Source organism: Stegodyphus dumicola, chromosome 5 (assembly GCF_044657685.1).
Source record: "Stegodyphus dumicola isolate Sdum_Otavi_A_Nest chromosome 5, ASM4465768v1".
Classification (NCBI taxonomy): Eukaryota; Metazoa; Arthropoda; class Arachnida; order Araneae; family Eresidae; genus Stegodyphus; species Stegodyphus dumicola.
The window spans coordinates 138,367,372-138,394,568 of NC_140772.1; the positions used below are offsets into that span (position 1 = coordinate 138,367,372).

Here is a 27,197-nt window from a genome sequence, read left to right on the forward strand (position 1 = left end):
TTTTCATCCATAGCTATGGGACAGAATTTAAACTTGCCAATCTTTGACTCTGTGATGCCATCTATTTATTGATGGCTTCAAGTCAACTATTTTTCAAGATAAGCTTACAGTCTCAGAATCCTTTTATATGTCTGGATGTAACAGAGCATGTATTGTGTAACGAACTCCCCATCACAGAGCTTTTATCACATTTAGCAATAGTGTTATACTATAATGTAACTTCCATGTGTAACTACTTCCTGGATACTGTTTACTAAAAAATAAATAAATAAATAAATAAATAAATAAAAAATTGTTTGCCTGATAGTTCTTTACAAAAATTTTATGTTTTTTGTTTTCTTTCATTTCTGGGCACATTGTTTTGTACAGGAATTCTTATGCCTTGATGCAAAATGTTGGGAAATATTATATTCTTTGAAGATTGCTATAGCTCTATTGCAGATAAGATCCACTGGTTTATACCATACAATTGTAAAGGAGTAAACCCAGGTCCATTCTTCTTTAAAAAGAGTGACCCTCTGAATCAACTTTTGAAAACTTAGAAAAATAGAAAAAAGAAAAAACTTTTATTCGTTTAGGAAGATTATCAACAAATCCAACTTTCTGAGAAATTTTCAGGGAGAAATGCAACTCTTGTTATACTTGTCTGAGCTCTTGCCCCAACAGAAAGGCACTGGGTGGAGCTTAAAATGTGCAGGTAAATGTCAGTGAAATGCAATAACAGACTTCTTCTACATGAACTCATTTTCTGCACCAATCATGTGACATCGCTTTCTGTTTTGGCATGAGTCTATACAATATATAATATATATTGTATGAGCTCTATACAAGAGCTCATATTACTATATATATATATTATATATTGTATAGTAATAGAGTAATATTTAATTTATAATATTATATAGTAATATCATAATTTGTAAATGTATTTTTTAATTTGCAGCAAGCTGGAGCTGGCCTGCAGGTCGTAGTTTGCCCATCCTTGCTCTAGAGTTAGGCTTGCTTTTGCCTGCCTCTGCTCTAGATTTTATTAAAGAAATTCCTTTTGACTTTCCTTAGGATCTCTTTTCTGTAACAGTATTGTGTATTCACTTCTCATCTCCAATAATGAGTCCTTTCTGAAAAGAAGTTTCTGTATTTTTTCGCATAATAAAATTCAAGCAAGCATATTCTCTTCTATTTTAAAGTATGCGTTACCCATACATCATAGTAGCTGACATACCATATCTTCTTCAGATGATCACATACTATACTTTTTGGAATCTCTGTCTGATACTTTGACTGTCTTGATTTATTCTCTCTGATATTTTTTGAATGATATAGTGTGGATTTTCAGTGATAGCTTCTTTTAATAAGTCCTTGTTTACAGAGGATGGTCATTCAGAGCAGGTATTACCTGCAAGCCTGAAATTTGCATGGCTTAACTTCTCAAACCACCTTCGAATAGTGTTCTCAGAAGCAGCACTTTGTCCTTACATAGCACAAATTTTACGAGCTTTCTGACTAGCATTTTTTCCTTTTTTAAAATAAGAGGGCATAATCTATCAAAAATGCAGTTTTGGGTTCTCCATTTTTAGCACTATACTGAAACAAAAAATATGCCATAACATCTGCTAGAATTATGCAATGTGAGCAGAAAGCCTGCATTTAAACATCAGCTTCAGTCAAAGTCACTATTTATCACTGCAACAAAATAATTAGTAGAAAACACTCTTCAATTTAAAATCTCACGAAATTTTATGGATGACCTAGTATTAAAAATAATAAGCTGAGTGTAATTATACCTAAAATTGTTTTGTTGCAATAATTTTTTTATAATCCTATTCTGCACTTTGGTTTTTCAACCACTCTTCTCTCTTTGGCAACCCAGCAAAGTCTAGAAATCAGCAAAAAGTTAGTATCCTCTGATGAATTACCATCTGCACCATTATTAAGATCAGAGCAAATTTAGAGGCGGTCACTAGTCATGACAGCAGACCATACTTCATTGGTATGTTCAACTGACATATATGATCAAGATATTTTTACAAAGAGTCATATTTGTTTATGAGATGGGAATTTGCCATACCTGCAGCTCTAAATGTGTTTTGGGGAACTACACATGAAAAATTCCAGTACTCTGTAGAAAGTGATATAAATACCACTGTGTGTGAAAGTTTAAAGTAAAAAGCATTTGTTAAATGTCTGGGTTTTTCACTCTTTCAATAGTAAATTGGAAAGATATAGTGTAAACTGTTACAAAAGCAGACTGTTATTAAAGTTGCTAAATTGTAGCTTGTGAAATAGATAAAATTCACTAACTAAGACTAACTGTCATGTAAATATCTGTGATATTTTAATTTATTCTTATGTTGTATTCATTTAGATATAGAATTGTAATATTTCTTTTTTGTAGTACTTAACATTTCCGTGGTTTATATATATATTTCAGTACTAAGGACTATGTGGAACTATAATTTTGATTAGTTTAATAGAACACCTTGTAAGAGCTTTTTTTTTCTTTCTTAAAGCCAAAGGGCACAACTAACTAGCTTACTATAAAAAAGAAAATGTTCTTTTTGCTTTTAAATATGATAGTGAATGCATTATTTTTGTTCTCCCCTCCATAAGTTGATCAGCAAATTGTAGCGCATCAGATGAAAATAATTAGATACAATAACCCAAAAATATTAAGAAGCTAGTTATGATAACAGAGTCTCTTGTAATAAAATTACTGAGTAATATAATGAATGAGTTATGAGCATCATTTTTATTTTGGTGATAGATATTTGTTTTTACATTGCATTATTTTAAAATATTGAAATTTTTTAAGAGTGTTAAGTATTTTATATTTCATTCCAATATATGTTATCAAATATTAAACAGTTATCAAATGTTAGTTTGAAAGTATATTTTTAAAAATTTCATATTTCTAAAAATATTTGTTTCATACTTTATTTAAGAATGATTTTCCATTATTTTTAGGGTAAGAGAAGGAAAACCTTTGGAACCATCCCCAAGGCATAAAATGGAACTTGAATCAACTGGAATACTCAGATTAATCATTCGGGATGTAGAAGCCTCTGATTATGGAACCTACAGTGTAACAATATCTAACATCCATGGAAGTGCAACAAGTAGTGCAAAACTATGTCCGGATAGTAAGGATAATCTGTTAGACATTTTAACTCCTAAAACTGTTCTCCTTGTGGTTTTGGGTGCTATTTGTGCCCTTGCATTTCTTATTGCATTTATGATGCCACCCGAATTCTATTGTTTGTCAGAAAATAAACTGACAGAAGTAGAAGGCTTTTTGTATAAATGTACAGTTAATTGCAAGTGCAGTGATGAATAATGTATTCCATTATTAAAATTAAGGGATCAATCTTTCTTTTCAGAAAGCACAGATGGAACTGTGAGAGCAATGATATTTTTAACAGCAGCATTCTGAAATTTGCTGAATCATTTAACTTATAACTATTATGTATGTAGAAAAATTAATTGTAACTTTTGAATATTGTAGTATTGCTGTTTAATTTTAATATTGCAGTACTTAAACAAGTGCTGCAGATAAACAATTTTCTTTTGTATGTTAATATTTTGAGGTACTATAAATTTTTAATCTAAAACAAATAACAATAACTATAATCTAGAATCACATTCATTGTACCATATTATTTATTTTTTGTTTTGGAAGTTTTACAAAGTTGTCAAACAAAAACACTAAATATTTAAAAAAAATATTTTCTGTTTTATTTTGACAGTTACATAAAAACAGGTTTATTCATTTAAATTTTAAAGTTGATTTTATTAGTGTGACTGGTTTTCAGCTTAGGGTAAAAGTTAACAATAGTCAAATGCAGTCTTTGTTATAGTGATTTAGTGTTTTATTTTTTATGTTATATTTTTTCACTGTAAAGGTGAAACTGTTAACACATAAAAAAAATTTAGTCCTTCCTCCCCCCCCAAAAAAATCAAACTTTCTGTCTTTTAGTAGATACTAACATCACTCTTCTTACAGAGGTGGATGTGGAGAGAAAGATCATTTTTGCATTTTCGTTTTTATTTATTTGTTTGTTTGGGAAGGAGATAGGTGGAGAGTTCTGAATGAAATTGTGAATACTGTGATGTCATGAAAACAGCTAAAATTTAATTTAGCTGAAAAATACTTTTTGCTAGTATAAAAATCTGTCCTCAGTAATGATTTTAGTGCTGACATGATTTTTGCACAAATGGCTTTTAAAGGGTATTAATGCTGATTTAGATTGTTAAAAACATTGAAACACACATTGTTGTTATGCATCAAAATTTATCCCATATCATGTGCATCAACAGTGTCTATTCATTTTGTAACAATTATATAACAGTTATTTCATATTCTGCCAAATAGTTTCATTTAATTAATTTGATCTATTTTATTTGTTTTAGAAATTCATGATGACTTTGATTGAAATTAAGTCACTTTAATGAAAATTTATGGGGTGGAGTTAAAGAAAATTCTTATCCTAATTTGTGAATCATATATCTTTATAACTGCATACTTTTCATGCTGTTTAATAGTTATACAAATGGATTTTCACATTACACTACCATGATGTTTCATTTCAAATTGGGCTTTTATAAAAAAGCAGACTGATATAAATACCACAAGGAAACATTTTAGTAATTACGCAGAGATAAACATAAAGGTTTATTAAAGCAATTTACTCCATGGAAATCAATATCAGTTAGGTACAGTTTTCAGTGAAAGAAATAAATTTATCTTTAAGAAGGGATTGATATTCTAGACTATAAATATTCAAAGTTACTTTTTGGCCTTTTTTTTTTTTTTTTTTTTATTATTATTCGCCAATTTTATTTCATTATTAAACTTTACTCCCACAGTTCCACATGTTTAGTTTGTAAGATATGTATACCTTTAGTCATGTAGAATTGTAAAGATCAAACTATTTAAATAATGTTTCATTTAGATTAGTTCCTCTTGTTCATGCTTGACAGCGATGTCACATGGATTTAATGTATATACTTCTTAGTTGTACTATATTTTGTATTTGAATTTTAAATCATCACATGTTTATCTTTAAACATGTTATACCTAGACTGCCTGCATTTCAGAGTTCATTCTAGATTAAGACATTCATTCTAGATGCTTTTGTTAGGCAACACAATTTATCCAAACTTGCGTTAGCACATTATTTTAAGCTTGGGAACATTTTATTTCTTTGTAAATTTATATCATTACACTTAAATTTGTATCGGTGAAGCTGAATTTAGCAGAGTACTTTGTGCTCTAAAAAAGAATAAAAACATGTTTTATTTTGCAAAATATGGAGTGCACGTATTAATAAAATAACTTTCTTTTGTTTCAAAATGTAAGTTTTTATACCTGAATATTAAAAATAGTTTCAATCAAATAAATATCAGTTTTTTCTCTCTGTTGCTCTTTTCTAGACCTAGAATGAACTCTGTTATTTTACATAGTGCATTTTTAGATCCTGCTTAACCTTCTGGCTCAAAAGATAGATTTATTTTTTTTTTTAATTTACTTTACCTAAAATACTTAATATCCATTTAACTATCTTCTTATTCTAACATTTCAATCAACAAATGAGCTTTTTCAAACCTTAAAATAATAGCTTATAATGCAACTTTTATCTCTATGACATTTTAAATTTTTGGTTTCTACAATTTCATAGAGCTCACCAAAATGAAATTCTTGCATGATTTGTGCATATTCTCTATGCTTAATTCACATCTCCATATAAATTTTCTCATAATTTTCCTTTATATGTGCTTAATTTTTCTAGCAAATGTGTATATTTTAATAGACTAAATTATTCTTTATTTTGCTTATCTTTTTTACCAATGTAATAGTAAATTGGACTGTTTTTTGGTTGTAACTTTCTTTGACGAGAATTAAAGTTACATGATATGAGAATGGTGTTGCTTAATTTATTGCTTGTAATTTTTTTATAAAAAAGGCAGTGTTGTCATAATAATGCACTGCTATAATCAATTTGGCAATTTAAACACATGGCTTTTGTGAATGTTTTTGTTTTGGTGAGCTCTTTGAATTATATACTCTCTATTTGACTTATTTTCTTTTTATAGCATCATTACTTTGACAACACTGTTAATTCCATAACATAACATACAAAACTTGAACAAAATTCTATATATTATTATGCTCATCAGGCTTTCAAGTTATTATTTCTGCACACAGTTAAATATTTTAAATCTTCTGATTAAGGCTGTCTGGTAAAATTTTTATACAAGCACATTTGAAATTGTGGAATACACAATGTCTACAATAGCAATTTGAATATCAAATTATAGAGATATGTTACTAGATTTTGAAAAAGAGTTTTATTTTACTGTTTAATTTTAAAGGCATAAATAACAGAGCTGGTCATAATTTATGCTATCTGTAAATACATACTTGAAATATGCTTAATTTTTAATTACATGAATATATAACTATGAAAGTTTTGTAAGTACTTACACAGATTTCTTTGCATTAACTTACAGTAAATTATTTCTAAATTAGATTAAATTAGCGACCAATTTAAATGAACTAAAATAAATAAATTGAACTGAATAAAAAGAAAGAAGGGGGGGAGTCTTTAATACTTTAACTCTTTCCATTATCATCTTGTGCTATAGATGAACTGATATTCAACAAGATTTATTCACAATATCACAAAGTTTGATTTGGTCAATTAAATATTAATTTAAATTTTATTGTTTGTACTTTTTATACGCAAATGATTTATTGAAGTATTTAATGAATGATTTCGTATATAGTGCAGGTCTTAAATTTTTGGCTAAACAGAAATATCTTATTACATAAAATAGAATCTAAAGCATTATTAACAGAAATTTATCATTTTTATGGTACAGGTTGTTAATACATTTCCACAAAGAAATCTGAATAGAACAAAATCTTTCAGGTTTGGAGAATGTTTCAAAACTTTTTTTTAGATCAGTATTTTATTTTCCGCAAATTTTGCATGATAACATTTACAGAGTTTCTGTGTTTTAAATACAAATTGAAAAGTACAAAATTTAATAATACTGAAGGGAAAAAGGATAAATCAAAATTATTAAATTATTTAGTATTTCTCATCTAGTACAGTAGAATCTCGTAAACTGTACTCCCAAATACTTAACATTTTGTATAATTTGACAATATTTTTTTAATTGTTAAATAATTTATGGTATTCAAACAGGACTTTATCTTTGGAAAAAATTGGGTTGTTTTATTAGTAACTATAATAATTTCTAACATTGCCTTTATAGTGTGAACAGTGTAAGTACATTTTAATTACTATATTGTAGTAATTTACAGTACATATTTATGATTATTAAAGTCTGGGTTCCTCTTCTGTTCTGATTTGTTATGTAGTCTAAATTTGCAATTTTTGTCTCTTTCCCTTTATGCGACGATTTTTTTGAAACCTGTATAATTAAATTTATATATGAATTTGATTTTAGTTGTTGTTCTTTTTGAGGAAATGCCAACCCACCCATTTCCTTTTTCAATAATAAAATATCTGAAAAGAAAGTCAGGTAGCCACTGTTGACTGCTACTGCTACTCATATTTTTTTCTGCTATTCACTATTAGTAGGTTTTCTTGAAGGTTTATGTCTGTAACCAGTTATATGTTAAACTTTCAGCTCACTTTGAATAGAGTTTCTCAGTATTGCAAGTGTTGTGCTGCATTTGAGTTTGGTATATATTTATTAATCTCTTTTTTTTTTTATTAAACTTATTTGATTCTTCCTTTCACATTTCGAAATTTAGGTTCATTTCAAATGAAACTCGCCCAATTTTTTATGATTTATTTTTAAATAATTTTTCAAAAAAATTTTGAATTATAATCTATAAAATTTTTGCCATCATCTTAAAGTTGACGTATTTCTAAGCATGCCTGCAAAGAAAAAAAAAAAAATACAGTTTTTTTATTCAAAATTTCCGAAGATATACGTGAATTTATACATTGCCCCATTTTGAAATGTGGCACATTTGTTGAAAGCAATAAAACATCAAATGTAGGTTAGACACTTTGCTAAAATTACTTGGAAGTAAAAACGGCACCTTGTTCCTACCTTTTTAGGTAGGAGCGAGGTGCCTTTTTTTCCGCTCCTGCATAATGGAAGGGAAAGGTAAATAAGTTGCCACATATTAAGAAGTTCGCCAACCGAATTATTCTTGGCGTAAACTGAAAAAATTTTGCCAAGATAAATTTTTGATTTTCTCCGTAAATTTCGCACCAAATTTTACAAAATTTAATATCTAGGCATAATTTGAGTCATTGAATCGAAATATGGAAAAAAAATTGGTATGTTATTTTCGAAAAAGTCTGATTTTGTGTCAAAATACCTATAATTAAGATACAATAACACGCTAAACAAATATTAATTTAGACAGTGTGAAAATTTGAAAATATAATGCTGATTTTTGTTGTTTGACTTCTAAATCAAAATACCTATGTTAGAACGATGCTATATATAAATCTAAATATATCTTAAGTCGCGTTTTCGAGACATGAAAACCACAATTTGAATTTTGTCAGTCGGCCCAGTAGAATGGGAGATATAGAACTCCCCCCCCCCCCCGCAGTATACAAACCAAAATTTTGAATAAGAAGCCAGGGAAGAATTAACATTACAATGGAAATTAATAGATGCCTAAAAAGATGGGATAAAGGGGAAACTGTTAATAAAACTGTCATGGATTTATATGTTGGAGGAAATATGAGCTGTGAATAACCTATCTCCTTCTCTGCAAGAATTTATATTTTTAGGTAATTTATCACCCTCTCATCCACATTAGGTTGAGTTTGTGGTGTTGTACTGTATTTGCTGATCACAGTTAACTGGTGTATCAATCTAATCAAATTTTTAGTTATCTGGAAAGTTTCTCTGCTTTATATATTAAGTTTCACAATATGTATTGTTTTGTTTCTTCAAAGCTTGCATTTTTCAAATTCTGTTTTCTAACCAGGTGCGCAGAAAATAAGATTAACTTTGGCTGATTCTGTTTCACTATCTTCTGAATTCTTTCTTTGTCTTATTTTTGCCTTTTTGATTATATGGATTTAATCAAAATTATTCCAAATTTTAAATCTTAAGGAATAAATTATGGTATATTTTATATTATTCCATAATTTGCAGAAATTAATTTTATTTTTTATAATCTTCGGTTTGATCTCTAATTTAATATATATCGCTTAATCAGCATCTTTTATATTTAAAATAATTTTTGAAATTTTTCATTGAAGTAATCAAGGTTTCTAATTTAGAATGCATTTAATTTTAATACAGACCTTGAAGTATCAGATTCTGTTCATGTTAACACTCAATGGAATCAACAGCAGTATGGAATTTTTAATCAAAATAATATCCTCAACAGAAAATTGCTTTGCTAGAGACTTAATGTCTCCAGCAAAGCAATTTTAGTCCATTTAGTTTAATTAATTAATGGATTTTTTGCAGAAGTTTTTGTTTTTTTCAATAACAGTAGTATGTTTATCAATGAAGCAATTCATTAATTGGTTCTTATTATTATAGACAGATGGTTAGTTCTTTCAGCAAAACAAAATTCATTAAAATTTTTACCCCCCCTTTTTTTTCCAAATGATATATTTAATTGCCTTTAGAATATTAATTTAGTCCTACCTTAGTTAAAGATCCCTAGCATCTTAGTCTGAGATTCCTTCCAAAACAAGGTAATTTATCACCCTCTCATTCACATTAGGTTGAGTTTGTGGCTCAACCTAATGTGGATTCAACCTAATGTGGAGTTTTCTTTTTGTATTATCACAATTTTTTTATGGAATACAACTTCTTCAAAAAAAAAAAAAAAAAAGAAATTCTTCGAAATATGTCAACTTTTGCAATGTGCCAAGAACTATAAAACAGCGAAGCAATCACAACTTAGAAGCAAATAACATAAAAATAGTGTATAGTTTATTCAACAAAGTTAGAATTTAATATATGAGCAATTTTTTCCAAAATATATGCAATTCAGATGTGATAAAGTGAGAATGAACTCAAGACAGAAAATGATAAAATTATGAAGAACACTTTGTATGCAGAATTCAAACACTTGTAGCAACATGTCTGAATTTTATTAGATAAAGCATAAAAATCATTTCCCTCCTTTTTTTCTTTCACATATAAAAATTAAAATCTGATATAATTTTCTGATTCATTTTGGTTATGATTACTGTAATTTTAGTGGAATTCACTTCCCAGTATAAAACTTTACCAAATAAATTTGTAACTTTCCACCCTCCTTGCTTTTAGTGCTGTCATTATCTCTCAACTACAGACCATGATGCACATATAAGTGTCTGGGAACTTCTGGTTTTAATTCTTTGCCATTTCCTCTTGCTTACTTCTTTTAACAATTTCTTTTTCATCAAGATATTGTGCACTTGTATTCACACACCTCTGCAATGTTGGAATATTTTCAGTTTGTCATATCAATCTTAATTTATCACAAAAGAATTAAAATTTTACATAATATTATTTCTATAAGCCATAAAAAATATAAATGTGCTAGCATTACAAGGAATGTATTTATAAAATATTGACCATGGTGAGTGCAACAGAGCAATAAATAACTATTGCATAATTTTCATCTTTGGTTGGGTTAAAGCTTATTCAATAATCCATTTCTTGTTTTATAATTCTCTTTCCCCCCCCATTGTTGTTGTTGTTGTTGCAATGATGTTGAACATAATATGAGAATAATAAGATAAACTTTACAACTTTGCTCATCTTCGCCCACCATGCTATATTCGACACAATGCTAGGATTTTGTTAATCATATTATGATACAAAGTTCATTCACTGACAGTAAATTTGTCACTCATGTAGATGATGCAGTGATTTCAGTTAAGAAAGACTAACTCTAATACTTCTTAATTAAAGTATAATAAACAGAGTTGAAGTAAAATAAGCTAGGTTTCTGCAGTAAATAGTTGCAAAATCAAAATGAATTCAACTTATGCATTATATATAGGCAACTTTTTTTTTCCTTTATAATAAAATTATATTGAGATTAAAACATTAAAGTATTAAGATAAAAACTTTTAAAACAAGAATTATAAAATGCAGCTTTTGCATAAGACTCCACCCAAAGTAAGCTTTTAGGTTTTTAGAGCATAGTGATTTTTAATCATACAGGAGCACACACTGCATGTGATTGATTAGAGTATGTAGTTCAGATTAATCATGTTCTAAAAATCACTTTTTGAATTCCAAAACATAATTTTTAAAATTATTTTTACGTTTTCATTTTATATATAATATGAATATTTCAACTTAGTTATTTTGCTTATTTGATGAAACTTTTTCTCCCATAGGCTTGGATATGAAATTTATAACTCCAATTGGTGATCAATTTGTTGATTTTGAAAAGTTCAAAAAAACAGGTACAGTTGTTTTTTTTAATATATTTTACTTAATGAGAACTGCATCTATTGAACTATATTCTTAATTTATGAAAAGCATGAGTTTTGTTTAAAATATGCCATTTTATATAATGTGCATAACTTATACATTAGTAAAAAGCAGTTGAAAAAGTATGTCATACATTAATTTTTACTATTGTGGCCACAAATATAAGTTGCAGAGGAAAGCATAATTGCTTTAGTTGCTCAAAGTTTATCATAGTAGCATTTGGGAAATAATTTCTAGAAACAGGAAATACCATTTCTAGAACTTCAGTTTTCAAGTTATTTAAAATGGTAATATAAAATGCTTTTTAAAAGAAAATTATAGAAATATAATAATTATTGATGATTTTCATAATTTTTGGAGCAAAGTAATTGGAGAGATGACTTGTGTGCCTAGAAATTTTATCAACTTTAAATTATAATTTATATTCACAATTTAGCATATTGTGTAAATTCTTTGAAGTTTACGTAATACTGTTAAGTGTTTTGCTGGCATAAATCACCATTCCATATGCAAATTTTATGCAGTGTGCATCATTACATGAATGCAGGGTATCCATGGGGCTTCAGCTAAAATGGAGCAGCTACTCAATTAAGATATAAAGAATGAGGCCCAAGTAATTTCTGTGAGAAACTTCTCTATTTCCATCTGCAGCCCTATAAGTAAATAACTGCCATGTAAGTTGTAATGTAAGTTCTATGTTCGTGTAATGATGCAAATGCTTTTAACTTAAGCTTGATAGTTGCGTGTATCATCTCAATGCACCATTTTTGCACATTTAATCTGTTAATAAACCTGCTTTTTTTGGTACCCTCTATCTGCCTTTACATTTTACTTGATATTTTTTTTATCACTTGTTTACTACTTGACTACTTTTATCTGCCTTTTTATGCAAAGATTTGGTTTTCTAACTAGGCTACATATTTTAATGCGTCAACATTACTTCCAGTCACTAGCATTTGTTTTTGTAATTTGTAGTGTTTATATTTTTAATGGGCAGATCAGAGAAGAAAATTTTAATTTATTATTAATCATTATAAAAAATGGCAAGTTAGTCTTTATGTAAAAGATTATTGTAATGAATGTAGTTGTTCGTGCTTTTGTAATAAGCTGAGTTTGAAATTACAGAATCCAAAAAGTATGAAATAATTGCTAAATCTGATGGGCTAAAAACAGCAACAAAAAAACTATATTTGGTTTTCTTCTAAGACTTATTTAATACTAAAAAAGTTAAGTTAGCATAGTTTGTTTCTGATATTATTGCATTAGCAATTAACTAAGAAAATGAAAAGAAATAAGTATTAAAATTGCTTAGCACCAATGACACCAAATGATCTGTAATGCTGTCTGAAAAATCTCAACCACGTCATCAAGATTTCCATTATTACACAATTGAGAAATTAACATTATAATAATTGAAAGGGCTAAATTCATTTTCTAGTCATGTCAAATTTTATATTACTGCAGAACTAAATACTTTCAATAATAGTCATGTTATCAGTGATTTGGATATATATATATTTTTTCCCCCATAAATGTTAAAACTGTATGCTATAATTTAAGGAATTCCAGTTCCACTACCTGAAAAGCCAAGGATTGTACGGATGGATGATACTTCTCTGACATTAGGGTGGAAACCATCTGTGCCTAATGCTCCTCGAGTGCCAGTAACATACCAGCTAGAAATGGCTTCTCATCCTGATGGAGAATGGGTACCATACAAAACAGGTTATAAAATAATGTTGTAAAATGGTTTTAATATGTATAGAGCATATGAGAGAGTTTTAAAATATTGAAATTTTGAATATACAGTCATATCCTTGGTTTCAGCATATGGTCAATTTTGAAATATAGGTACTTAAACAATCCAAGTGCTAAATTGCCATGGTAATTATGACAGTATGCATGTACATTGTGGAGATAGAAACAGGGTCTCCTTCCATCCTCCATAACATGCATACTTTTTCCTAATGAATGTAACTAAACAGGGAAGGTGATGAAAATGATCAGCTTTGGAACCTTATACACATTTCCAAGTTACAGCTCACTCCTCAAAATTGTGCTTTTCTTAGTTCATGATGGCTATAAAATTATTAACAGAGGACTATAACTATCAGTGATCAAAGCATTTGTCTTTCCCGTCTTGCACTTAACACATTTTCCCATGTGATTTTCCTCTGCTTTGCTTTTAGCAGTATCCTTACTCTCATTAGCAACATTTTATTGCAGCTTTTGTAGTAAGAAATTTCTTACTTCAAACCATAAGAACTGTGATATTACCAGTGCTTCTAAGCTTAAGAGAAACTGAGATGCATATTTTAATTAGGAAGAAAGTAAAAATTGTGGATACAGGAAAAATAAGGGGGAAAATTGCACTTTGCCAAAATTAACCTAGCTTTATAATAAGAATGAATCTTTAGCTTATGAACTGTTAAGAATAGGGAAAAGGTTCATGTTAATTTTCTTTAACATCAAAAACAAAAATTTTCTATTGCATCATAGGACAAAAAGGCTAAAGACGGGAAAACTTCATTTCCCCCCCCTCATTTTCTGAAGAATATGACCCAGAAGATCCTTTCCTTATTTCTTAATTTAATACAAGCCCACCATTATCCTACTTCCTATCCTCATTGTAGCTATTTTACTATCATCATATAAATATAGATATTGCTACAGTGAAATATATAAATATAGATATTGCTATATAGATATATATATAAATATAGATATTGCTTTTCAGAAAGTGAATTTCTTTATTGCATGTTATGTACATTATGTGTGTGCATAATTTTCAGTATAATATTTGCAGCCACAAAAAGTTTTTGTGATAATTTTGTTGGGAAAAAAGATTTTTTCTCCTACCATCTCTTGAAGTATTTTATTGTACAAAAGGAGAGTCAGAAATTAAGAAGTATAATAACTGCATACTTCTTAATTTCTGTCTGTCATTTTACGGATCAACTTAAATTTCCTTATACTCTATTACTTCTGTATGTGTTGGTCAAAAAGAGCAATTTATGTAGCTTTAATTTGAATTTTTTCCATTCTTAAATTTTAAAAATCAAAATATATGTAGGAATTGAGCATTTTAAACCTATATTTGAGTATTTTTCAATGTATATTAAATGCACTATCATTATATTTTCATTAAGTATAATTTTATTTACATATGCCTAATAATGTTCTTTTGCTTAGTATTAGTTTTGAAATAAATATTAGTGACTAAATTAAAATCGTGTTAAAGACTATTTTTTGCTTATTATTTAGACTGCTAAAGTACATAAATACATAAAAATAGAAAAATTTATTGTGAGATTGAACATGATTTATTCCTCAAAATTTAAAGTATCAATTTTGAGAATGCAGAGTTCCATTTCAGTTTTATTTGTGTATCAAAATATGTGCCTATGTTATGTCAGATAAAATGAGCTGTCACTTCTTGAATGTAAATGTTAAGTTTTATCAGTGTGTAAATCTGGATGTTTATTTTGAGTAACAGTTTTTAAAGGATTCTGAAGTTACTTTGTATTGAATTTTTAGGACTGAAAGACACACTTTGTGATGTTCGTGATCTGAAGCCAGGTCAAGATTATAAATTCCAAATTCGTGTTACAAATAAACATGGAATTAGTGATCCTTCACCATATACCACAGCTCACCGAAACAAAATATATGAGCCTCCAAAGCCAAGTGATTTCAAGCCAAAGGATTATGAAATAGAGCACCCCCCTTTAACAAAATATGGTGATCAAATTTCTTAAATTTAAAGATAATTTTTTTAATATTATACTATATTCTTAAGAATGCCTTTTTACTGGAGTCTTAATTATTATTTAGTGTCATTTTTATTTTTTTAAGTATGAAATTTTACATCTGTCTTTTATTAGTATAGATCAGAAAAAAATTGTAAATTTATTATATATTTATTATTATGTTAAGCTGCTCCTCCAAAATTTCTTCGCAAAGAGGAAGATATGTATGGTGTCAGAGGTCATCCAGTTACTATTGAATTTTGGGTTTATGGCTACCCAGAACCTCAAATCACATGGTTCAAAGGGGAATCACAAGTATGTGTGTTATGTTCTTATCTGAAATTACTCCTGTTACTGTGAGATACTATATTTTGTATTAAGAATTTATCCTTTTTAGGGACTATTTTTACTATTTTTGGGGGATAGTATTTAAGCTATGCATATATGAACTCCTCCCTTCTGGTTTTTATATATTCTTTTTTTACATTCCTTTTAAATATAAAATCTGTGCATTGTTTATAGAACATTATAAAAATGAAAATAATGAGAAGTGCATCAGGACTCACATATACCTTTTGAAATGATTTCTTAATTTACAAATTTGTAGGTGTTACCTGAAAATATTTAATTATAATGATGTATAAATTAAAGTTAATAAATTTATTGCAAAGTTTTTATTAATTATTGTATTAGTAGCATGTGTATATTTATTATTGTAGTTATCAGATTTAAAAGTTAGTAGAATAACTTTCTTTTTAATAATTTTTAGTTCTTTTACAAAAAAGGGGCTTAGAGAAACTAATTACCTTTTAGTCCATTTCAGGGAATTCATACATAAACTATTTATTTATTTCAAAAATCTTTATGATTACAGATTGGAAAAGATAAGTATAGTTTCTTACAAGACAGAAATGGAAAATTATGTGTATTTATTGACTGTATGACTGATGATTTTGTTGGAACCTACACATGCTTAGCAGTAAATGACGAAGGGGAAGCAAATATGAAAATCAAGCTTCTTATAGCAGGTTTGTGAGATGTAAAATTTTAAATAATTTAATCTCTTTCTTTTTTTAAGAGACCATTTATTGTAACTTATATTTTTTTCTGTCCTAGTAGTTAATTTTCTGTTCCTGTAATTTAATATGGTAAAATTACTAAAACTACATCAATGTGTTCTATTATGGGCAAAGGCTGGAAATATGAGAGAAAGAACTGTAACAGACTTCTTAACTTTTTTTTTAAAAAAATCAAACTGAATAAATATTTCTGGATTAATTATTTTGTCCTTTGCATAATTTGAAAAAAGAATAAATTATTTATGTATGATTTAGCATGTTATATTTTAATCAAAATTTTGAATTTAAAATGTAATATTTATTTGCATACCCAGAACCTCCTATATTCATTGAAAGATTAGATGAGACAACTGCAATGTCACGACGCAGTGCACGTATGCAGTGTCGTGTAACTGGTATACCTTATCCAAAAATCAAATGGTTCAAGGACTGGCATCCTTTGTATGAATCTGACAGGACTAAAATCTTATGGGAGGAACCAGACAAGTGTACTTTGTTCATCAGCAATTTAATCTCTAGAGACAATGCTCTATTTTCTTGCACTGCTACTAATATTGCAGGAACTGCTACAAGTTCAGCAAATCTTAATGTAGAAGGTTTGTTTCAAGTTTATTAAATTACTTAGTATGAATTTAGTTAAATAAATGTTTTATAACTTAATTTTAAATTTCACTGTGTTATGTTTGGATTCAGATGTTTAAAATAAATATCTGTGTTTTTGAAAGTCAAACTTTTAAATACCTAAAATGTATTGTAACACAAAACTGAACTTGCATAACTTTATTACATTTTTTTATTTAATATTTTTGTTAATTTTTACTGTCTGATTTCATCAACAAAATTAGACTGTTGAAATGTTAAATAATCTATTTATGTATTTTTCGGCATTTGAACTATACTACACTGATTTTTTTAACAGTTGTTCTTATGAATTTTTCTGTTTAAAGGTGAGAGATTAACTCGTTTGATGAAGAGAAAATTTTGAAAAGCGTCATTAATATATTATATATTGTTATTTAATATTTTTGTTAATTTTTACTGTCTGATTTCATCAACAAAATTAGACTGTTGAAATGTTAAATAATCTATTTATGTATTTTTCGGCATTTGAACTATACTACACTGATTTTTTTAACAGTTGTTCTTATGAAATTTTCGGTTTAAAGGTGAAAGATTAACTCGTTTGATGAAGAGAAAATTTTGAAAAGCGTCATTAATATATTGTATATTGTTTTTGAGTATCCAAAAATGTTACATGTAATTCACATAATTGATATTACCATACTAATTGTTTCCTAATACCATTGTTCCTAACCATACTACTGTTTCCTAATGTATGGTGGAATATAACAGAAAGTATAATTTCATAATGATATTAACACATTGACTGCTGCACACATTTTATGTGGTTTGCCCATGATGCCAACTTGAAATTTTTATTATGCGATGTATATTATGTTTAAATATTATCTACAGAAGATAATGTGAGTTATATAATCGTGCTTGATGCATTTTTCGTGGTGGGGGTGACCGGTGACCCCCAAGGCACTGCAGACCATTATTGCAATTTATAATTAAATTTTTTACGATTTATTATTCAAACCATTATAGTAAAAATGGTACTTTTTAAAAACATTATCAATATCGATATTTACGTTACTTATGTATTTTACTATTGGTCGTGTCACTGGTGACAGTCAAAACGTTAAGAGCTGAGAAAAGTATTCGCTGAGTTAGTAGTATTGTTTGGACTCTGTAGTATATTCAATTTATTAGCTTATACGTAATCAATTATTTCAAAAGATCTATTTAAATGGATATATTTACTTCCATTTCTTGTAATTTATATTCTTAAAAAATAAATTTTCTATTTTTTTTTTTTTTTTTTTTTTTTTTTTTTTTTTTAAGATTCTGAAGATATGTTTGATGCAAAAACATATTGCCGGCCCATTCCTGTGAGGCCTCGTACAAAGATATTTGAAGATTTTTATGATATTGGAGATGAACTTGGCCGGTGAGATATTTACAGTTTTGTATTACACACTTCAAAATGTAAACCTGCTGAAAACCATGTATATTATTTCTTTGTTAAGCTATTTAAAAATAAATATCTTATTCTAAGATCAATAATTAAGTATAATGTTTGATAAAAATGCTGCTTATTACTATATTAGAAAAACAGTTTCGAAATTTTTTATTATATATAAGTATGTAGGTATGTAATTTATTATGTATATGTTAATTATAAGATTAGATAAGTGTTGCTAAAACTTTCTATAGAAATAGATTATTTTATAAGCAGGTAAAAGGAGTTTCAGGTCTTCAAGAAAAGCACATCATTCATTCTGTTTTTTTTTATTAAAAGTGTACTATTATAATTTATATAAAATAAATATTTGTACTAATTTAAATTTCTGGTGTATTAGAATTCTGTCACTTATAAAATTAAAATTGGGAAAAATATACTTCTGTTTGTGAAATGGATATGGAAAATTATGTATATTCTCTAAATTGTTAAAAGTGCATTGAACAATATACATAAAGTTTATATTTGAAATTATTATTTTTAGTTCTATTATTCTCATTGAAGTTTGTTTTGCTAGCATATTAATTTTTAATGCACTATTTAGGAAAAATGCTTAATAGCATAGTAAAATTATTTTTACACTATAAGAGTATAATAGTGTATAATGTATATTATTGTAAACAGGGTTCGTACGGTTCTTAAGAGTCCTTAATAGTCCTTAATTTTTTGTAATCAATTTTTGGTCCTTAAAAGTCCTTAATTTCGGCAAAAATCGTCAGAAGGTCCTTAATTTTAATCGTCTGAAATTTCTGTCTGTTTTTACGACTGCCATTTTGAGTGTGAGTTAACATTTTGGAATAATATTTTTGGCGATTTGCTGACAAATATGGTTATCTTTTGAATGGGTTCATGATTTAAAATTTGTTCCTAGTTCTAATATAAATGGTGGGATATTCGAGTTTCTGAACAAGAAGTGAAACATAAGCATTTCGAAATTATTTCATTTTTTCTAACGAAGAGCTCTTAAACAACTTTTTGCTTTTTGGGATGTGAATTCTTTAATTAAACCATTCTAAATTTGGCGACTTAGCAACATTTTGGCAATTTTAAGTTCTGTTTCTATAGAAAATTTTTAATTCCGAGATCTAGGAATTTTTTGGCAGTTTTTTTTTAGAACATTGTAACATTGATAAATTTCATTTAATTAATGGTAATATTTTTGAATTATATTTATGAGATTAAAATAAAGCATTTTTATTTTTGCTGTGATATTATAAAGTTCCATTTTGGCCATTTATTATATTGTTACGAAATGTCAAGGCATGGTGAGATGGCTTCCCCGCAAAGCAGTTTTAGGGTTGCCATAAAATGGCAAGGGAAGGTGATATGTCATGGAGTGATGGACAACCTTCTGAAACGAATTCTTACTGGTTTAGCCCAGAATGTTCTCGAACACAAGCCGAAAGCTATATAAGCCATACTGGTTACGAGTTAGTGTGTGTGCCTCGTCTAGCGAGTTGATAGTCAGTCATTGAGGGAGTGTCTCGAAGTCTAGCACCGAGTTCGTCATCGAGTGCATCAAGAGAGTCTTTTAGTGTATCGCGAATTAGTGCATCATCGAGTTTCGTCTTAGACTGTGCTGAGTCGAGAGCTATACTCTTGTGCATTGCAAGTTGTAGCGTGGAGAGTTTCAAGAGTACGTGGAGTTCCAAGAACGACCAAGCAGAGTCGGAAGCTGTACTCTGGTGCTTTGCAGTGAAGCTGTCTCCACCGTTATTGCCTGACAGTGTGAAGGCTGTGTCGCTGATTGTTCCAACATGTTTATAGTAGATCTTCGCCGATTGTAAAAGTGTTTTGGAGCTGTCATGATTGATATTGGTAAATAAAGTGTGTTTCGATACTTCATCAAGTGTCGTCGTTATTTACTATGAACCCCATACGAATGTGAAGGAAGAAAATAATGTAAGAACTGGTGTCAGGAAGAGGAAAACATCCCACTTCTGTAGTTAATTCGCAGCAGCCGTACAGTTCACCTCGGTAGTTTTAGCAGAGGGTGCATGCTTATTTACCTCTATTTCCTGAAGGCCAGTTCCGATGTTTGCACCAGGGTCATGAATAAAATCCGATCCTTTACAAGCAGAAGTATCCAGGTTTAGAAACAAGTCCTTGTCTTCAAAATCTACACTATGAGATGCACACATAGTTTGGAAAGTGGGTGAATTTTCTTTCAATACTGGAGCGCATTGCTTAAGCTGCACATTAACTTTGGTCATCTCTGCATCACATGCACTTTCAGATGGTTCGAGACTTGCTGAGTGCGTTTTCATAACTTCACTATCAGTTTCTAGGAACTTGACAGTCGCATTTTTACTTTCTTCTATCACTACTTCAGACACATGAGAATCAAAATCTTCCTTCCCATCTTTTATTTCTTCGTGTTTTTGTTCTTTTTCTTTAATCCCATTAGATATTTCATCGATCATTTCTAGATCTTTCTCAGGCAGTTCATTAGCTACTTCTTTCATTTCTTCATCCTTGGATTCTCCAGATGCCACTACTGTCATTTTCACATCTTCTTTTATGGCTCCAGTTTCTTCTGCAAACTCCACTTTCAGTGGTTGGAGTTGCTCTCGCACCTTTTCTTGGCCGACATTTATTTCTTCCCGCTGGGCTTTCTTATCTTCCAGTCTGGCTTTCATCTCTTTCAGTCCGGCATTGATCTCAGCTGTCATCTCTTTATATCCAGCTTTTATCTCAGCACATCCAGCTTTCATTTCAGCTTTCATCGAAGCCATCTCACCACACCTTGACATTTCGTAACAATATGTTGAAAATAAGCAAGTATAATGCTATAAAGCACCATTTACAAAACATTTCTTATCCAAAGCAAACTAGCTATGTAATTAATTAAAAATATGTTTTTAATATTTCCATGGTAAGAGTTTTCCCCGTGTAATTGTCTCAGAATATTCAGAATTCTCAAAATATACATCAGTTTTCTCCAAAACTTAAATTGTGCCTGAGCCCTGCTCCCGTACTTCTTAGTTTTGGGGATAAATCATAATTATACCTGGAGCCCTAAATAAGAAAGCTGTGACACTTCTTTTTTGTACCTGAACAAAATTTCAGTAGAAATTTTATATCAAAAATTTTATTTTTAGTAATAAAATTATATTAAAAATTGCTTATTAAATTTTAATTTATCTCTTCATATTTTAATTTTTTATTTAAACTATTTAATTCTTTAATTGTTAATTATTGAATTATTTTAATAATTAATTTTAAGTTTTTTTAATTATTAGTGATTTTATTAGCCATTTTTATTTATTTATTTTTGTACCTCTTTCCTGACGGTGTTCCACAGGGCTCTAGCATATCTAATTTCAGAAATTAAGCCCTGTTTTCCTCTATAAAATTAATTTTACACTTTTTCCCTCCGATTTTTTTTTCCCAAAATATTTCTGGCTGAATGCTGTTACAGAATTGATAGGGGTAATTTTTTTTAGGATTTTAGAGATTGCAGCTTTTTAGTTTTAAGAAGTTTAGAAAGATATGAAGGCAAGATTTATAGACCAACGATTCTAGAAGATTCCAGAAAAATGTGACATAATGAAAAATGTCTCCATAGTATTAACACGTAATTTCTTACTTTTTGGAGAATATCTGGAAGAACAATGAAAACATTATAGTTGAATGTTTTACTTCTGATACTAGAATCTTTTTCTTAATATTTTAATCTTCCCTTTATTTTCTCTACTTTTCACTAGAGACAGACATGGAAAATATCAGAAATGCTTCTTATTATATGCTTCTTATTATTTTATTAATAAAGAAATTTAAAACTGACAATTTAAAAGATTCATCTAATATATCTTAATGCATCATACACAGGGCTGGCTAGCACTAGGCATTTTCCCATCTGATGCAGTCTCTGTGGATCTTAAATTCTGCTGCCTGGTGCCTTTCTAAATTCTGCTTCCAATGCCTGTTCTGAATTCTAAAAGTTTTGCCATTTGTAGACTCTACTGCTCAGTGTGTCACTAAATTATTAAAATTATGCCACATCAGCTCTCTAACTGAAGCTTACCATATATATTTCATATTTCTTCTGAATGTTCATATTACTAAAGAAATAAAATTAGCAGCTTTTTCTATACATTCTAAATGCATTAGTTTATTTAGAATATCAGAAATCTTTAATTAAATCCAAAAATTCTAAAATGAAAAGGAAACGTGGAAGAAAGAAACTGAATACATAAAGAAAAACAAAATTATTCTTCAAAGATATGACAGTTATTATTATTTAAATTACCCATTTGTTTACAATTTCAGCCTTTACTATAATTTCCCATTTCCACTTTCTCACAAGAATGCAAATAAATCACTTAGACAGTTTTTAAACCGAGATTTTTGGAGTGAAAGACAAGAGTGTGTTTCTGACCTCCATTTGCTCCCTGCATTAGTTCCCGCCAGCTCTGATAATTTGTAATTATTCGTCTTGGATTACCATTGCCGACATTTGAGTTTGTTATGATGATAGAGTTACTAAGCCTACTTAAAATGAAATTAAATTGTATAGTCTTTGACCACTAATCCATATTTTTAGTTTGAATTTGACTCTTCATTACATCACTACGAGCTGTAATTGATTTTGTTAGCATAAGAACATGCCTTTATTTTTTAAGTTCTTTTTAAATAAGAATCTTATTTAAACCTTTGTTGGACATTGTAGTTACTTTCAGACATAGCGATAATTTGCTTTATATCTGCTGATGTGTTTTGGACTATTTAACTTTTACCAGATCAAATAAACCCTCATAGATACATTGTAGACAGGTTAACAGGTTAGGAGATAAAAGCATGCAGAAACTAGTGAGAACATTTTTTTTGTGTATTGAGAGAAATTTCTAATTGTTAGAAAAGGTGCTTAAAGAGAAGGAAATCAATATAAATAAGCCAAAATGTCTGGGAAGGCTTCAAATTAAAAAGACGCATAAATATTTTGTTGAGTATTGGTGCTACAAAACATAAATGTTTTGTAGCTTTTAATGTGTAATTATCCGAATATCGTTTAAGAATCAATGTCATAAATTGCATGTATTTTAAGCTGTGAAATTTTATTAGATTGGGCCTTTTTTAACAAATTTTGTTAAAAAATAAATAAAATTTAATAGTGGCCATGTAAATCCATAATGACTAAGGTTATCTTATACCTAATTTAATTAATTAAAACTAATTGCTTGCCCTTAAAAATTATCTCTGCATATTAAAGCGAGTTATTGCCTTTCATTAACCCTTACCATAGTCACAAGATAAAACACAAAAATGTAAAAATTCATGTAAAACTTATTTTTTGCATCTAGTGAGACTTAAAATAATGTAAAACAACTTATCACCTCTGGTGCTTTAGTGGCTTATTAGAACCTTAAAGTATATTAACTGAGTCACGACCTCTGGAACTGTACACGAAGCTACGACATTAACAGCATCAGACAGAGCCCAGCTAACTTTCAGAACTTGTCCCAACCGTGCCTACATCGGGCCTTTCAGGTTTGTTCTGATCAGTAGATATCTTTCTAGGTAAGCAGCAGCAGTGACAGCTGCCAGTCTTTTGTTGTGAATCATGCTGATTATGATTCTACTTCTCATTTTAACCTATGCCACTTGACATAAAATCTGCTTACTATTTACTAAAGCTCTACACTGAGCAAGTGTGTGACAAAATGAGATATAAAATAAAATCAACATAAAACTAACTGTTAGTAAAACGTAAATAAAATGTCATTTACCTCCTTTCAAATAAGTTCAGTTCTTATAAGTGTAAAATATATAATGCTCCTTGATAAAATTCATATATTTTATTCTCAGACTTAATAATAATTATGTTAATTAAGTCATGTTTAATAATAATAATTCATCCTACTTACGGATTCATTTTATTTTTAGGATGGTATTACAAAAGTGAAGTTCAGAGATATATAATATTTTTAATTGAATTTATTCAGTTCCCATTCACTCATAGGTCCTTAATTTTTTTTCATTAATGGTCCTTAAAAGTACTTAATTTCCATGCACAGAAGTATGTACGAACCCTGTGTAAAGTTAAAGTTCAGTTAAATGGAATCTTCTAAAACTTTTAGGTTAATAAAAATTTTTGTAAAATTATTTTTATTGACCCTGGATCAAGATTATGATTACATAATTTTAAATTTGCATTATTATTTCCCTATTTCCAATTAGACTTCATATATACAAATAGTGTCATTTTTAATATTAATTTTTAATATTTCATATATACATATAGTGTCATTTTTAAAAGTGTGTTTAAAGGCTAATGTAAGTAATGTAAGTATAAATCAAAAATTTAAACATTCTTTTGTATAATAATATATTGCATAACTGCTTTGTTTCATTTCTGATTTAATTTTTAATAATTCCCAAATAATTTTCACGCGTTAGAATTGTTTCCATCTTTTTTCAGAGCATTTTGCGTAATGTATATTATAATATGAACTAATGCCAAACACCATCATCATTTTTCAGATAAACAGTATATTTAACAATGCATAATTTATTCTGTATCAGGTCTATAGGGTGTCTAATAGGTTTGATGTGTAGAGTATGTCTGTTTCCGGCCATATTATTTATAACAATGGTTGCAAAAAAATCAGTTGCAGTTGATTATGAAACCAAAGTTTTAACTGTGATGAAGTTTCCGATTTCTATTTTTAATTCAATAAATTTAAAAACAATCTTAATCATTTCTTAAAACATTAATAAGAGTTTATTGATTTTTTTTTTTTTTTTTTTTTTTTTTTTTTTTTTTTTTTGTTTTTCTTCCATAAACGTAAGTGAAGTGAAATTTTCTTACATTATGTTTATATTTTCATTTTTAAGATCTAAATGTAGTATTAAAATGCTTTCTATAATTTTTTAAATACTTTTATTTATAGAGGCACACAGGGTATTGTCTATCATGCTGTGAAGCGAGAAACAGGAGACAGTTATGCTGCTAAAACAATGCATGGCAAAGGAAAACTTAAGGAATTTATGAAAGCAGAATTAGATATAATGAATCAGTTGTGTCACCCAAAACTTGTCCGCCTTAGAGATGCTTTTGAGACTAAGGATACTCTGACTTTGTTAACAGATATGTATCCTTTGTTTAATAAATTTTATATTTTTACATAGAAATTTAAAATATATTATAGATATAATTTAAATTAACTGTAATCTGTTATGTCCAATCTGATTCAAGTTCTGTTTAATTTACTCTTTTTTTTTTTTAAATTCAACCATTCTGTTATAAATGTGATTTTTAATGTTCTTGTGTACCGTTCCTGAAACTTAAAAATAAATATAAAAATTTCAAGTTTGATATTTTTCAAAACTGCATATTTTCATTGTTCCTTACCCACCAGTGGTTAAGTAATTAATTCATTAAGCACTGGTAGTTGGACCTGGGTTCAAATCTCATTGAACAGGTTGGCTGCATGTGTATTTTAGTGATTAACCCCATGTGTAATGTGGATATGAGCCAGTTTTCCTTAAAATGTCCTTCACAAAGTCATCTCTGTCATTAGGTTGCTAACCTTCAAGGATTTTACCATAATTTAAATAATCCATTTCTGTGCTCCTCATTTAAATTTTTTATGTTTATTTGCCATAATATATGGTACTGGAAAATCTGTTTGTGTAGTTATTTATCTACAAAATATTTATTTCATGTAAAACGTGTGGAAGAGTAAATGGTGGCTATGTATATATGCATTGTAATGATTCATTTAAAATAAAATATATCTCTAGGCTTTGAATACATCTAGATTAAAATGCCAGTTTTGAGCAAAAACTGGGCTTTATTAAAAAGGTGATTTCTTTCTTAAAGACAGAACTTATTCCAAAATATTTGTATAAATTCTGGGTTATCCTATATATGAAAGTCCATAGTCTTCTCTTCACATTTCATTCAAATTCACTGCAGAAAACTTATATTATTCTTGAGATGAATTTTATTTTAATACACTTGCAAAGCTCTTAGTATGTCCTACTAAAAAATAAGCAAGAAAATCAAGGCCATTGTTCTAAGTAATATTTATGTTATTTTAATTCCTACATTTAATGTAGCCTTTGAATGGTAATATGATGCTGCAGATGAGAAATTTTTAGTTTGAAACCAGCTAATAACATCACTTTTATAATTGGTATTATTTATTCTTTTATCATTTTTATGTTTTAAAGGGAAATAAAATACATCTCTAGGCTTTGAATACATCTAGATTAAAATGCTCTTTTAAAAAATATTGGAAATGCACTGATAGAAAAATTAATCTGTTTTTAAAATGAACTATTGTTTAGACTTTCAGAAATAAAATATCCAAACATTTGGAATGATTTACACTTGTAGAGATTTAAAATTCCTTGAAGCAAATAAGATACTATAAATTTTAAATTATATTATTTCAATCCATATAGTTGTTTTCAAAGTAAAATATTATTGTAAAATTTCAAAAATTCATTTCCTTTACCATAATTAAAGTTGTGCTGGAGGTGAACTTCTTGGAGATATTCTTAAGAGAGGTGGTGTAACTGAAAGAGATGTTGCAAACTATATAAGGCAGATTTTAGAAGGGCTGGATTACATGCACAGTCGATATGTTGGCCACTTGGGATTGACTGTAAGTATCAATAATTAGTTCTTTTAATTTAGGTGAAGTGTAGTAAGAAATTTCCTTAAAGCACCTAATTCTTTGATTAATGATTTTTTGCATTTTGGGGAAGAGTCAGTAAATACGGTTTTTAATTTTTTATTTGCATATGTGATTCTTAATAAGGCTTCTTCTTTTGCAAATTATACAAACTGTAAGCAAAATTGTTAATTTATTTTCATGAAAT

The 27,197-nt window shown here is 28.6% G+C and overlaps 1 protein-coding gene across 5 annotated transcripts in view; it reads left to right on the top strand.

Moving 5' to 3' along the window:
- LOC118190192 (protein Obscurin-like) overlaps positions 1 to 27,197 on the top strand; it is a 735,887-nt gene that overhangs the window by 634,997 nt on the left and 73,693 nt on the right. For all 5 annotated transcript variants that reach the window (XM_085817109.1, XM_085817110.1, XM_085817106.1 and 2 more), the window contains 10 exons: positions 2,965 to 3,140; positions 11,355 to 11,423; positions 13,012 to 13,176; positions 14,989 to 15,192; positions 15,388 to 15,515; positions 16,075 to 16,228; positions 16,594 to 16,875; positions 18,188 to 18,293; positions 25,259 to 25,459; positions 26,842 to 26,980. In XM_085817109.1, coding sequence (XP_085673235.1) covers positions 2,965 to 3,140; positions 11,355 to 11,423; positions 13,012 to 13,176; positions 14,989 to 15,192; positions 15,388 to 15,515; positions 16,075 to 16,228; positions 16,594 to 16,875; positions 18,188 to 18,293; positions 25,259 to 25,459; positions 26,842 to 26,980 — 1,624 coding nt within the window. The remainder of the gene's footprint in view (positions 1 to 2,964; positions 3,141 to 11,354; positions 11,424 to 13,011; positions 13,177 to 14,988; positions 15,193 to 15,387; positions 15,516 to 16,074; positions 16,229 to 16,593; positions 16,876 to 18,187; positions 18,294 to 25,258; positions 25,460 to 26,841; positions 26,981 to 27,197) is intronic.